Source organism: Rhea pennata, chromosome Z (assembly GCF_028389875.1).
Source record: "Rhea pennata isolate bPtePen1 chromosome Z, bPtePen1.pri, whole genome shotgun sequence".
In the NCBI taxonomy this organism is placed as follows: domain Eukaryota; kingdom Metazoa; phylum Chordata; class Aves; order Rheiformes; family Rheidae; genus Rhea; species Rhea pennata.
Genome location: NC_084702.1, coordinates 20,608,760 through 20,623,512, shown reverse-complemented (window position 1 = coordinate 20,623,512; position 14,753 = coordinate 20,608,760). Strand labels below are relative to the sequence as shown.

Here is a 14,753-nt window from a genome sequence, read left to right as displayed (position 1 = left end):
TTCTTGAAGTAGGCTTTGGGGATTTGATTGAAGTTAATTTTGTTCGTTTTCATGCTGTCTTAACATAGGAGTAGTACCCTTTTCTGAAGATCAGTAATAAAGAAGATACTTGTATTTTAGTAAGTTTTGTTTGGATCTGTTGTACCACTAATTAGCAAATTTTAGCTAGTCAGAGGCAAGCAGAAGGTTACACTCCGAACTGTAGTCCTTGGACTATGCATTAGGGTCATGTCTCTCCTTTTCAAGTTTTCGTGGTCCTTTTTCTTTTCCATGCATAGTAGGGTTAACTTTATCAACCTAAAAAGCTACATGACCTTTTCAGGTTAGCCAATTTCCGATGTTTTTTGAAGCCTGAACAGTGTGACAGTGTGGGCAGAGCCTTACAAAATACAAACCTTGGAAAAATGCGTCCCTTCAGCAGATAGCTGAATAGTGATAGCTTTCTTTTTCTTTCTTTCTCCCTTCCCCCCTTCCTTCCTTGCCTCTTCCTGTTTCTGTTTGTCTTCATCCCCAGCTTTTTGGTCTGGTTAGATAGATGTTGCAGGTGCTAGGTCCCCATGCTGACTGAATCCTTTCTAACTACCTCTTGCAAGGAGGTGGGTGATTTGCAGCCTAATCTGTCACAGTGGCTTACTTAATATTTTGTGCACATAGGTAAGCTGTTTTACTGCTGGGATAGGAAATGCTTAAGCTTTCTAAATGATTTGTATCTTCCTTGCAGTCTCAAGTAGCTCTTTGTAAAGATGATGGAGAAAATACAAAAATAGAGCTTAGTGGTACCTATTTAACTTTTCCAGGAAGCACTACAGAAAGAAGTAGCTACAACTTTTCAAGTAGTTGAGTCTAGCCTATACAAAATCAGATAGAACCGGGTATAGTCAGAGTGAAAATGAGAATGAACCACTGAAATGTCATCTTTTTCTGTTAATATCATTTGGATTACTTCTGTGAAATCCAAGTAGGAGTACAACAGAAACTAAATATGCCTTGATGTTTTTGAGCGCACACTAGAATACTGGTCTTCAGTATTCTATCTTATTTTCAGAAGTGCACCTTAGAGAAAGTAATAATGTGGATACTGTGGCTTTGACACAGAGAACTACAAGGCTAATAACTTTAGTTGTACAGCTAGCACTAGGGCTATTACTGTGTTGCGGGGGGGTGGCTGTTTTAGGGGAAGGCAGCTTCTGTGGATGAAGACAAAGATATAAAAACAGTCTCAAGTCCTCTGCTAAGAGAGTAAACAAAAATCAATTTTTAATGTTTATTGTCAAAGATTTTGCAACTTAAATAAGGAAATCAAATGATCAAGGTCCTACCTTCACATACTGAAAAACTACAGGATAATACTGAATTATGTAGAATTCTTACAACCTGGGCATTGAGTGTATTCTGACATTGCTTTTTCATTTCAGATACTCTAAAGATTTTTGTTAATTTTGTCTTGTAAGTATAGAGCTTTTGATTAAATAACTTTGAAAGATTTTTCTTTGTTGGCTTGAAGCCATATCTTCTGTTTTTAATTACTTCCTTGCAATTCAAAATCCATTGTCAGAATTTAAGGATTCTTCTTCAAATTTTAGCCTTATTTTCCTAAGGAAGCAGCTACTGTTTCTGCCCATAAATGAGCTGCTTAGTTTTTAATTGTTCTGGTTCCCAGTAGTTGATTGCTTTATCAGCTGCGATCCTAATGGTACATACTGTTGGCAGTTTCTTGCGCAGACACTTAATATCCTAGGAAAGAGTAGAGCCCTGGGTGGTAGCAGCAGTGGAAGACTAGGCTGCTGAAGGCAGAAGTTTAGGAAAATTAAAATGCTTCTGTAGTAGAATCAATTGACTCAGTGATTAGTTTTGTATCTTACTAACGTTTGGTGCTTATCTTCCTATGAAAACACTAACCATTAAAACATATTTTGAGGTAACTTTTCTCTCTCCCTTTCTCTGTCCTGAAGGGCTTTTTTGGGACCAAAGGATATATTTCCTTATTCTGAAAATAAAGATAAATATGGCAAACCAAATAAAAGAAAAGGTTTCAATGAAGGGTTATGGGAAATTGACAACAATCCCAAAGTGAAGTTCTCTCATCAGCAGGTGAGTTAACTGGAGTTTGCATATCTTTGTTACTATATTGTTGCAGAAAAAAGCAGTGAGGATTTCCCTGCTATAGAGCAATGTATTGTTCTGTCATTCAATTCTAGGTTGGATTTGTGTTGGAGGGCATTTTTTTTTTAACAATTGTTCTCATGTTTTTGTAACGTAGATGGTTCTTTGATACAATTGGAGATGTTAGTTTATTATAGTAAGTTCAGGAAGAATTGCTGACTGTTTTGGAGTACAGGGCTAACATTATTAAAAAATGAATGTGTTTTTTAAAATCCCATTCAATAATAATACATATCAAGTTATAAATGTCATAGGTGCTGTACAAATATATTTCAAAAGCAATGACTTTGTGGAACCTCAGTCACTATAATTCTATTCTCTAAGCCCAAGTGTTTTTCTCCACAAATACCTATGTAACATTTAATTCTGTGATTATGTTGTGTGCTGTATTTTTCTTCTAGTGTTTGGAAGCAATGCAGTGCTTCCCTCTTGCCCCCAAACTATAACTTAACATATTCAGTTCAGTTTTTGTCTATCAGTGATTCCACATTTCTTGTCCTCTTGGTAAGTATTCCAGGCTTAAACTGGAGCTCTGTATCTAGCTATCCATAAGAATCCCTAAATTTACTCTGAAGTCCAAGAAATTGTTCTGCTCATTTTGTCTTTGCCTACCTGCTGTGAACATCCTATAGCGTGTTATCTTTTTGCAATGCATAATGTAGCCTGATCACATACTAGGCTCTCTAGACAACACTGCAGCAAAAACAACAAAAACTGCTCTAAATGTTATTTGTTGCTCTTGCCTGAAATTCCAGAGTGCTATTTTTGCACCAGTTAATCCTCGCTTCGTTAAACATCTCAAGTTTCTATGTGCCTAGTTTAAAGGAGAACCCTGTATAGGGTTAGTGTTTCTGAAGTAGAATCAGCAGATAAGATATTTTATTCTGAAGGAATATCTTTTTCTGCTTATTTATATGAGAAGATGTTCAGCCCATTGTCAGTGCAGAAGGATTTTATTAATAAAGGGACAAGTTCCTCCTACTACTGAAAAATACAAGGACATACCTTTTCACTATTTTATTTGTGACAGGGTTTAGGAGAGATGCTGTATGGGTGGCTGAGGCAGTTGAGAACCATAACTGAGTTTTGTGTTACCAGTCATTCCAAACAGTTTGAAAATCTGGGTTTAAATAATCCATAGGAAAGAGACCTTCTAATATTTTGTCTCATAGCAAGGATCAGTGATTTCAATTAAACGGTGCTTTGAGTTGCTTTCATAGCAACTCAGACGTTCCTAAATAGCTTACATTTCCAAAGGGAAATACATAAAACATGCCATCAACAGATACATACTGTTTTTCTAGTCCATCAGCTTTTGTGGGGGGGACAGTGTTTTCCACCTCTTGAGTTCCATTCAAACACCTTCAGGTTCTTGGACAGCTCTTTCAGACTTCTGTGAACACATTGGGTTCTGTCTAGAGCCATTAGGTTATTCTTTGTCATTAGTCTCCTTCTATTTCTTCATTTAAAACCAAAAAAAGCTGCTTCTTTCCACAAGTCATATTTAAAATTTTCCTCTTGTGAGTGAGCCTTAAGCTTATTGAAGGAAGGAATGTTACTTAGTAGTGATTGCTTAGCAGTTAGAGCAACTAGACTATGGGGCCCTGATGCCTAATTCACTGTTGTTTGTCAGTTTTATTGAATGAATGAAGTAATACAGTAGACTTACTTCTAAATCTTCACTTTAACTGCTGAAACCTTTTTGCTTTGCTTGTCCTCTCCTTGTATCCTGTGCTTTGCACTGTTAAAAGAAGGATTTACTTGCAGCAAATCAAGCCTTTAGGAGTTAGCCAGCTGTTCTTCTTGTTTGTGGGCAGTTCTTCTTGGTGCTGAAGGAGAACATCTCCAAATAGCTAACTAAACTTGACATTTTGTAAAATGGATCAGGTTATAAAACAGACAAGTTAAAACTTAGGTCCTATTGGCAGTTTTTATTTCAGATCAACTATTTCAGGGATACTATACTCTGATAAACTTTGGTAGTTTTCAAGTCAGTTGTGTGATCTTCCATGTTTTTCTCACGGAGCACTATTTTTGGGGCTTAATTCTCAGCCTCGAATATTACATAACTTCAAAAACCACAGATAGGATGAAGGCAGGTGCTGCTTTATCTAAGGCAGGGGAAGGACTGAGATTTGTTTTACTGCATTTTTACTTGTTTTCAGCTTATGTGCTGAAACAAGTTTATTTCTGTACATGCTTTGCAGGATAATACTCAGTTCACAATGATAAAACTGTAGAATTACCTGCATGTTCTGTAGTTCCCTTGGTGTTGTAACTGTCTTTGTGAGGATGCTACTAAGCGTCTTATTCTCTAAGCTGGAGAAATGAGTACAGATTCCTCCTTCCAGCAGTAAGGAAAATAATGCACATCTGCCTGAAATGAAATAATTTCTGCTTCTGTTGTAATTAATGTTAGGGTTTTTTTGAGGGATAGAGGCTTCTAGATACTTTAGTTGGGAAAGGAAAGATTTAAGAGTGTTTTTATATAGTGTTGCAGTTATATGGGAGTTCATGTGGAAGTTTATGCCCATTTTAAGGGTAGCAGAATGGTTGAAATTGGCAAAGACAAGTTGGGACCTCAAAAGCTGAAGAGGGGTGTAAAAGAAGGTCAACATAAGCAGTGAGTGATCTTGAAAGTGAAGATACTGGTGTAAAGAGAATATATTGGTGGTACCATACAAATACTTGGTGATGAAGAATGAAGACTCAGAGGGAAGGTAACATAATTAAACTAATAAATTGAGAAAAACATTTTTTTCCAGTAATGCTAAAGTTGGACAACATATTACAGCCAAACAGTATGTTGCAGGAGTTGTTAAATAAGGTTTGGGGAGACTGACAAGCTTCTTGTTGTACTGTTGGACACAAATGGATGTATCTTAAGATGCTGCTTGATCTTTATATTTGATCTACATGCAAATTTTTCAAATAAAATTTCCAAAGTTACATGAAGCATAATTACAGTACAGTAGAAAGACAATATAGGTGTTAGAGCTTACAAACTAAGGATGAGTAGAGAACTTAGTGTTTGGGCACAGAGAACAAGGTTAAAGTAGGAAAATTATATTGAGATACTGGCAAAATTGAATTTTTAGGTGGACTCAGATAGTATTACAGGGACAAATTTGTCGGTCATCCATGAAAAGAGATTAATTTGTTCATAACTTTTCTTTTTTTAAAAAAAAAGTTTTTTTTTTTCCCTGTCTCTTTACTGGGTGTATTTTGTCCTGATAAATCATGAGAGCTGCATTTTGTTTGAGTGACAGAACTATCTGGAATGTTTTGAAAGCAGTATTTATTATTTGCAGATATTGCTTATAACTGTTAGTAAAGGAGGTAGAGGGTAGAAGGAAGCTTGTGGCTTAGGTTAAAGAGTCAAGGGAGTTCTTCCTGCTTTGTTCAACAGAGCTAATGTTTACGAGTGAAAATTCTGTCTACAAAGTAATGGAATTAAAAATAGTATTTTTTCCTTTCCCTCCTCTATTTCCATGTCTTTAATTCTTTATTATGTTATTCTGCTCATGTTTTGAGGAACAGTTAGTTGCTCTCCTTATTCAGTTAGGACTGATAGCTAATTTAAAAATGCACTTCTTGGCAAGGAGGGAGCTCAGACTTGCCTTTTTTTTAATCCAGTGTGGTGAGGGTGTTTTTGGTTTGCTCTCCCCCAGTCCTTTTTTTCCTTCTACAATGCCTGGAAAGTTCTGAGTAGTGGATTTGGTTTTTAGTTTCTTACATTTTTTTTGGTGAACAATTGTTAATTGGCTTTATTACTCTTGTAGGTGCGTAAACAAAAAACACACGTGAAGTTTGCCTTATGTTCACTGCATTAAAGACAGTACCTTATGCTGAAATTGATTTCTAGTGTGACTTTATCTCTTGGGTTGGGCAAGGAGCCTCACAAACTGTATGTGACCCATAGCTCAAATTTATTTATTTAGTTATTTTTGATTTATACTTTGGGTGAATGTTATCTTGCAGTATTTGTAGTGTGAAAATAAATTACTGTTATTGCATGAGAGCTTGAAAGTTAAGTAATGAAAATACAATTTAAAACAAAAGATATCAATTAATAAAATAGGATTTTTTTTTTAATATTGCAGTTCTAGTAAAGGATTTCTCTAGGAAGACTTTTTTCTTCAGTAACTTACAGATGACAAAACATCTCTCTATCATTACTCTGTAGTTCAGAAAGGGATTTAGATCTCAACTGTGATGTTTTTATATTGAAGTCTCATCCAGCTGTTAACAGTCCTATCAAAGAAACTGTTCAAGAAACTAGTCCAGAGCCTGCTGAGGGGACTGAAGAAAAAGCAGGAATTAAAAGAAGAAAACCTACCATCCCTAAAGTAAGTAACTAAATTCATGTTTTGTTTTATCAGATTTTTTTTAAAGCAAAAATTGTATTGACAATCCTTATTTAAATGTTTTAAAGTGATGGTGTTTTGTTATTGTATTCTTTGCTTGTTTTCAGTCATATACACTGTAATTTTGTCCTCCGTTTCTCTTAAAGGTGATATAGATACTTCTGAAAATGAATTTCTTTACAGATACATCTTTCTAAATCAGTATACACTTGAACAAAATTCATACAGTATTTCTTGACTAGATGAAAGTAGAAATGATTTCCAAGGTTTACAGTTAAGACTTCCTTTCTCTTTCTGAATGCTGTTTAACGGCCTACACAGGTGGCTCTCTTTAATTGTTAACACCTTTTGGCTTAAGAGCCTAACAGTTCATTAGGTTCTGTCTAGGCTGAAAGAGCACTTTGGTGTATTTGACTAAGCAGATTTCATGAGTCGGTTGGAATTACTGCACAGTCTGTACTATGAATGCACATAAAAGATTTCACTGTTGTTTCAATCAAACTCCAAATCAGGAAAGTGTTTTGTCAGTAATTGGTATATAATAATTCATTTAGACAAAGTTTTCCTTTTTTGCTGCATAAATGTATGTGTGTTTTAAAATCCTTCTGAAACAAGATTCTGTTCTTAATATATTATAGTCACACTAAGAAAATGTATTTCTGTCTGAAATGTCTTTGCGTTTGCTGCTGCTGTATGTAGTTCCTACTATGAGAAGGGAACCTTCCAGCTTATGCACTTGATGATACTACAGAGTGTGGAAAATATCTTTGTACTTTCTACATCCTTGATTTTTTTTTCCCTTTTTTTTTTTTTCATATGATATGCAAAAGATTGGGATTTCTTTTCAGATTTATTAAGGAGAAGAATCCTAAAATCACAAAGCTTTTGATACAGATGGTATTAATTCCTTTCTAGCATCTCAGTTATTTCTATATCAATTCTGGAAATAACTACCTTACAGGATGTCAGTGTCCTTAATTTAAGTGGTAATCTCTCATTCCCTTTGTTTTGATGATAATGTCATTACAACATTCGTTTAAACTGATCATTGTACTCTCTAGTTGCCCAGGGTTTTAGCATACCAGTGATTATTTTCTCTTAATTATAATCTGTAAAGAAAAAAAAAGTGGTGCTACATATCTTCAAATAATTATGAATATTGCATGATAGCCTTCTGCCTGAATTGCTTGTTCAGTAACTGTACTTTGAAAAGGGAATTTTGTAGAAGGTGCTTGCAAGAGGGACAAGGCTGTAGTATTGAAAGCTGGAAGGATGCACTGAGTAGCTAAAAAGCATGCACATATATTGGCTGCAAGGCTGTGATGATTATCTCCAAATGAACTATTATAGTTCATTTCTGAGCGATATTATAGTTCATAAAGCTTGATATATGTTCATATGGCTTGATTCTCAAATTGAAATGCTCTCAAACATGAAAAAAGGCACAGTAATTAGTCACTATTAATTGGTATCATGTAATCCTAGCTCACAAATGATTAAACATCTTGTTTGTGGTCTATCTACTGCATGAGGTCCATGTTCAGTAGAGTGATGTTCTTTGATAAATAGGCTCCATGACTCTTAGCCATATGTATGTGAGGACAAACAGTAGTCCAAATGAATCTTGAATGTTAATATGAATATTTAGAAGTACTGATGAAATAGTGATATGGTGTTAAAAAGAAAAAGCGTAGTTACATTACCATGAATACAAATTGGAACTGAAATTTCATCATGACACGCTGTTGTGTTTTGACCTATTCTGACTGCCAGCTGCAATTATATATATTGGAATGAAGGTGTCCTGGCTTAGGCTTTTAATGTGTTCTTGAAAAAGCTGTGTAAATCTGGACTTAAATTGTTTGAGCAAAGCAGACTAGTAGTAGGAGGCAACAGGCTGATGATTATTAGTTTGTTCTCTTTCCACTTTTATTCCCTAAAAAGTTTTTTTTTTCTTCTTACACTTTTTTTTTTTTAGTTACTCTGTGTTGATTTTTCAATTTGCAGTTTCCTCCTAAAGAGGATAACAACTTACCTATGGAAGCTGAAACAGAAGAAAAAGAGTTAGATTCAACAAAAGAAGATGATGTGCCTTCAGAAAAAACAAGTAGTGAAGTATGTGAAAGCTTATCTTCTTTCACATAAAGAAAAACACTTTAATGCTATGTCAGTTGAATTAAAATTTTAATCTCTGAATACTGAGAAACTGCAGTTACTACTAGGGTGACTGTTTCAGGAGCAGTTTAAAATGAAAGCTCTCATATGCATTGTTACATTTATACATCTCATTGAAGTTAACAGGAGTTAAAGCTTTCATTAGAAAGGAAAATTTAGTCTGGATTCTCTGTAAGTTAAGTTAAAAGAGGTGAGGCAAAGTGTTTTTTTTATTACTTATTCTGTACAGCAAATGTATTTTTTCAAAGGATTTAAAAAATTCAAATTCACTAAAAAATGACTACATACCTTTTTTAAAGAAGCAGTATTATTTCTTAACTGGTAATCAAATTTCTCTCTAAAAATGATGATATTTAGTAGAAAGTGTCTTCATGAATGTTAGGAAATTTTTGCTAAAATATATTCTAGAAGCATCAGTTATGTGATTGCCCAGAATAAAGTAGTTGTTTAAAATATATCTTTGGTACTCTAAGATTTTTAGCAGCTTTTTTGTTGTTATTTTTTATCTTCACAGGATGTGATGAAAACAAATGATACATCTCTTCCTAAAGTTGCTAGAAGAGGAAGAAAAAGAAAGGTAACAATGTGCTTAATTACTTTATCTTTATTAATATCTCCTTTGCCCTAAATCCAGCACTTAAAATAATCTTACTTTTCATGAGGTTGCACTTTTGTGACCTCTTCAACCTGCTATAAATTTATATAATACATAATTTTTCAAAATGAAAGAAGAGGTCCCAATTGCTTACTCAGCTTGTTCCAACGTTAATATTCTTGTGGTCACACATGGCACATCAGGGCACTGATCCAACTGAAAACTAGACTGAAGTGGGGCAAAGTATAATTTTAATTTGGAACCATTTCCTACTTTAACTTGTACGTTACTGCTGATGGCAGGCATGAATGACAAAGTGTAACCGTAGTGCATTGTGCTGTAGATCAGAGTATGCTGAATATTATTTGTTTCAGGAAAATGAAATGCACAGTAATTGCTTCTTTCTCTTTTTTTTAAACAAAAAATGACCCAAATTGTTAGAAACTTTTAAAAACTATAACTTAAAGAATATCTTATGAAAAATAATCAAATCTCTATAAAAAATAAACCTAAAATTAAGAAAAAAAAGTCCAGTCTGTGTCAGTGAGGCATTGAAAGAATTTGTGTGAGTGTGCATGTGTGTGACTTCACCTCATAAATGAGACAAGAACCTCTCAGACGCTCCCGAAAAGAGCTCTTTTTATTTTTCTACAGCACTCAAGTGTTCTGATTCTTAGCATTAGAAGGGCATTCAGAAGGTTTCTTATGTTGTGTGTAGTAGTTGACAGTGTGTTTGAGTGTTTGAAGTTTACTTTGTCCAGTTAGTGCAGTTTGGCAGATTCTGATTTTTTTTAGAATTAATATAGCAATTTTTCATTGTGGATGGCTGGGTATAAAGCTAGAATTTTTTTTTTTTTTTTTTTTGAATGGCTCCATCTACTGGTAATGATATAGTGAAGCTATAGGGAGATAATAGCATCTGAAAGAAGAATCTTTGTATATAGGAGAAGTGAATTTACATACGTAAAAATGTTTTTGGCATGCTATTAGGGTGATGTTAAAAATGCTTATAAACCATTGTTCTGCTTTGTAGCATGATAGTCTATTGTTCTGAAGTTGAATGTGCTGGTTAAAAATGTTACAAAAATATTACTGTATGAGTTGATATGAAAGGGTGAAGTGAGTGAGATTTAAGTATGATGTTATTAAATCTGGAAATTATTTGGAAAAATAATATGATAATACTTTTCGATAGCAGTTTTAACTGCTATTTCAGGAAGCAATTGAGAAATAAGTGCCCTGTGTTTTTCACCTGTGAAATGCGTTCTTTAAATTAGGCTGAGAAACAAGCTGAAGCTGAGGAAGCAGCAGCAGTGGCGGCAGCAGCAGCAGTGGCAGCAGCAGCAGGGGCTGTAGCAGTGGCTCCAAAAGTAAGCCCCAAAAGAGGAAGGCCAGCAGGTAACTTTGCAAGTATAAATTGATACAATTTTTTCACCATGAAGATACCTTACTTACCCTAAATTACTACAGAATATTTTGTAACACTACTAGTAATTTTGTGATAATTGCTTGTATGATAAAACATCTGGCATCTTAAACTGAGGAATCTAAGATAAAAGTGAAGATTTAAAGCCATTTATGCTCAGCTGTCTGAGTAAGATACATTGTATTTGTGTATACCTCACCTTTAGAAGAACCTTTGTAGAATGCCTCTGATTACAGAGTATGCAATAAGAGTCTTTTTGCACTGTTGCTCTGTTAGAGTTTATACCCAACAATGGGCTAGGAAATAAATAGTTAAATTATGTTTGAATATATATAAAATATAAGAAAATGAGCTGAGGAAGACTGTTCCTGTAGGTGGAGCTCAGAGAACAAGAAAAACAAGAAAAGAGTTTGAGAGGCTTATTTAAACCTCTTTTTAAAAAAACAGTCTATGTGGATTGGACAAATGAGAAGAGAATGCAACTATCTTTTAAAACAATGTAATTTGAACCATTTACTAATCTGCAGTGTTCTGTTTTATTGGCATTTTTGTGGTAAGCTTGTGGATATGTTTGAATTGGTCATTAACTACTGCAGGGGAAGACGGTTGTTTTAGCAGTTAAGTGCACTGTATAAATATCTAGTCTGCGAAACAAATAATTTATACTTTACTTTTTCAGTGTCAACAGATACAGAGTATAATAACTTACAGAAAGGGCAACCATAGTTACATTTACTTAATTACATTTGTCTTGGAAGCTGCGAGGAAATTGGTACTGGTTTAGTTCTCCACACAATTTCGCTACACTTACTGATTGTATATTTTTTATATTTTATATGTCTTATAGCATAATCAAGATTCACTTAACTACCGGCTATAAGATCAAGAAGGGATGAGAAGAAATGCTTTCTCCCTCTGTATAAAACATGTTTTTGGAAGATGGAGCATTATCTAGTGCTGCCATGATGGATACATCTCTTGCTTAGTAGTGCTATATACTACCACTAACAGGAATTTAGACACTGTATTATGTTTCCTAACCAAATATTCACTCTGGTATCAGACAAGCACTTTCTTGAATTTTGAATCTGTAAAAGTAGTGTAGTTGATATTCTTATTTTACAGAATTGAAAGGTATAAATATCAAGAAGACAGATACAGTATTTATCTTGCTTTAATACTGATGAAGCTTAAAACATGCAGAGTTTTGTTGTATACCATACTGTGGCAACATACACTTCTCTGAAGAAGAGTGGTGGAAGCCCCACAATATTTCTAAAAATACTGGCAGTAAACAAGCTGAGTATTAATATGCACAATAAATTATTTTTTTTCCATTTGTTTCTGGTTCTCCAATTTCAAACTTGTTTTTATTGGCTATGCAGCATTTGAAATGATACTGAATGCACAGAGATGCAGGAAAAAAAACACAGGAATAAGTAGTTTAAGCATGTGGCTTAACAGCTACTAAAACATGGAATAACAGTGTAATTTTTCAAACTTTGATACACAGTTGTAACGCTTGAATTTTTTTTTACAGTAACACAGTAGCTACTGAAATTCAAGTATTGCTTTTTTATCTTCTGAGTAAGAATCAGTACTCATGGACAAGGAACAAATGGTGGCTTTAGACTAACCTCTTATTTCTATATAAATACTAGCTTCTGAAGTAAAGATTCCAAAACCAAGAGGGAGACCCAAATTGGTGAAACCATCTTGTGCTTCAGAGGGCGACCTGTGAGTTGTTGGCTTTTTGGTCTGTTTGTTTTTGATGTAAAATTTCTTCATTGTAAACCAAATAATTGCTTTTGCAAGCTTGCATGATAAGTCCTGATTTGTTGACATGTATTTGCCTTGTAGTATTCAATATGAGTTACTGTTTGCTTTAATATTTTTATTTATAGCTCCAGCAACTAATGGATAGTAGATAGTGTCAAGTTAGTACAGTTTTGGAACAAGAGATGGAAGATCTTAACCCTTCTAATTTTTAAAATATGTGTGAAAGTCCTTAGGTATCTCTAGTGCTATGTTATTTGTATAAAAGCGAGGTGTCTGTGAAGTTAGTATTTGTAAAGAGGAAAGAAAAGATCATGGTAAACTAAACTATTAAGTTGTCTTGAATCCTTGTTTTAAAAGTCTCTTCCAAGTGAATTCCAGCTCTTTTACTGATCTGCTACCTAAATTTTGTCTTTATGTTATTTACTTCTCATGACAAGTTCTTACTGTTTGTAGTAACTGAAGCAGAGCATTGGCATTTTCTATAGGCTAGCAAATGTGCAGTTTCACTATATATAAATCTTAAATACACTTCATAAACCTAGTTTATGGTCCTCGCATTGCTGAATAGTCCTTGGTCATACAGACAATTAGCATGTGAAGAACAACTGAACATTAACTTCCTATGGGGGCTTTGATTTTATGCATATCTCTCAATGCTTGTTTCATTGGAACCTCCATACTGTAATTACTGTAGTTCTCTTTTCATAGAATCATAGAATCAGTAAGGTTGGAAGGGACCTCTGGAGATCATTTAGTCCAGCCTCCCTGCTCAACCAGGGTCACCGAGAGCATGTTAGACAGGGTTGCATCCAGGCGGGCCTTGAAGACCTCCAGAGAAGGAGACTCCACAACCTCTCTGGGCAACCTGTGCCAGTGCTCTGTCACTCTCACAGGGAAGAAATTCCCCCTCACGGTCAGGCAGAACTGCCTGTGCTTCAGTTTCTGCCCATTGCCTCTTGTCCTGTCACATGGGACAACTGAAAAGAGTTTGTCCCTGTCCCCTTGACACCCTCCCTTCAGGTACTTATACACATTGATAAGATCCCCCCTCAGGCTTCTCTTCCCCAGGCTGAAGAGGCCCAGCTCTCGCAGCTGTTCCTCGTAGGGCAGGTGCTCCAGCCCTCTGATCATCCTCGTACCCCTACACTGGACTCTCTCCAGTAGCTCCATGTCTCTGTTGGACTGGGGAGCCCAGAACTGGACACAGTGCTCGAGATGAGGCCTCCCCAGGGCTGAGTAGAGGTGCAGGATCACCTCCCTCGACCTGCTGGCAATGCTCTTCCTAATGCACCCCAGGATACCATTGGCTTTCTTGGCCAAAAAGGCACATTGCTGGCTCATGGTCAACTTGTCATCCACGAGCACTCCCAGATCCTTCTCTGCAGAGCTGCTCTCCAGAAGGTCAGCCCCCAACCTGTACTGGTGCCTAGGGTTGTTCTTCCCTAGGTGCAGGACTCTGCACTTGTCTTTGTTGAACCTCAGGAGGCTCTTCTCCGTCCATCTCTCCAACCTGTCCAGGTCTCTCTGTATGGCAGCAGGCTATAGTTTTAGAAAAAGACAATTTTTTTGAAAAATCTATAGATTAAAAAACTAAGGGTTAACTAACTTTGTAACTTACTACTCTATGGCTTTTTAAAAAGTCCTGATTTAAAAGAATGTGATCATTGATAAATACTGCTTATGCTTTAGTGTTAATGAGGAGGAAAAAGTGAAGAAAAAAGGACCAGAAGAAAAGCCCAAGAAGCAAGGGAAAAAAGATGAGGAGAATCAGAAGGAAGAAGAAAAACCAAAGAAGGAATTTGACAAAAAAGAAGGAAAGAAAGAGGCTGAAGCAAAAAGGAAAAATGCTGGGAAAGTTGGTTCTGTGTCAGCTTCTGATTCAGAAGATGATGGAGAAGACCAAGAAGGTGACAAGGTATATTTTGCTTTACTGATCAATATTTTCTTTTACTGATCAATTAGAGGAAAGTAGTTCACTGAAGATATTTCTTGAAGCTAATGCCAGGTCTTCAATTCTGTGTAGTACAGCCTGGAGTGCTATGGATGGCTAGTACAGATGTGTAGAGTAAAAAATTACAGAACTCATGTCTGTCAAATAGTTCTCGCTGTAACTTTTTTTTTTGGTATTTTCCAAGATAAACATCTCTTCTAAGACACTTTTTTTGTAAGAGAGATATAAATGTAAGAGTCATTTATTTTGTCAGAAAGCTTTTTTACACATACACTTCTTTGAATGCATAGACCTTTT

At 35.4% G+C, this 14,753-nt stretch overlaps 1 protein-coding gene across 3 annotated transcripts in view; it reads left to right on the top strand.

Moving 5' to 3' along the window:
* PSIP1 (PC4 and SRSF1 interacting protein 1) overlaps nt 1-14,753 on the top strand; it is a 32,269-nt gene that overhangs the window by 3,845 nt on the left and 13,671 nt on the right. For all 3 annotated transcript variants that reach the window (XM_062599246.1, XM_062599247.1, XM_062599248.1), the window contains exons 3-9: nt 1,953-2,091; nt 6,396-6,512; nt 8,538-8,645; nt 9,220-9,282; nt 10,578-10,698; nt 12,388-12,463; nt 14,195-14,420. In XM_062599246.1, coding sequence (XP_062455230.1) covers nt 1,953-2,091; nt 6,396-6,512; nt 8,538-8,645; nt 9,220-9,282; nt 10,578-10,698; nt 12,388-12,463; nt 14,195-14,420 — 850 coding nt within the window. The remainder of the gene's footprint in view (nt 1-1,952; nt 2,092-6,395; nt 6,513-8,537; nt 8,646-9,219; nt 9,283-10,577; nt 10,699-12,387; nt 12,464-14,194; nt 14,421-14,753) is intronic.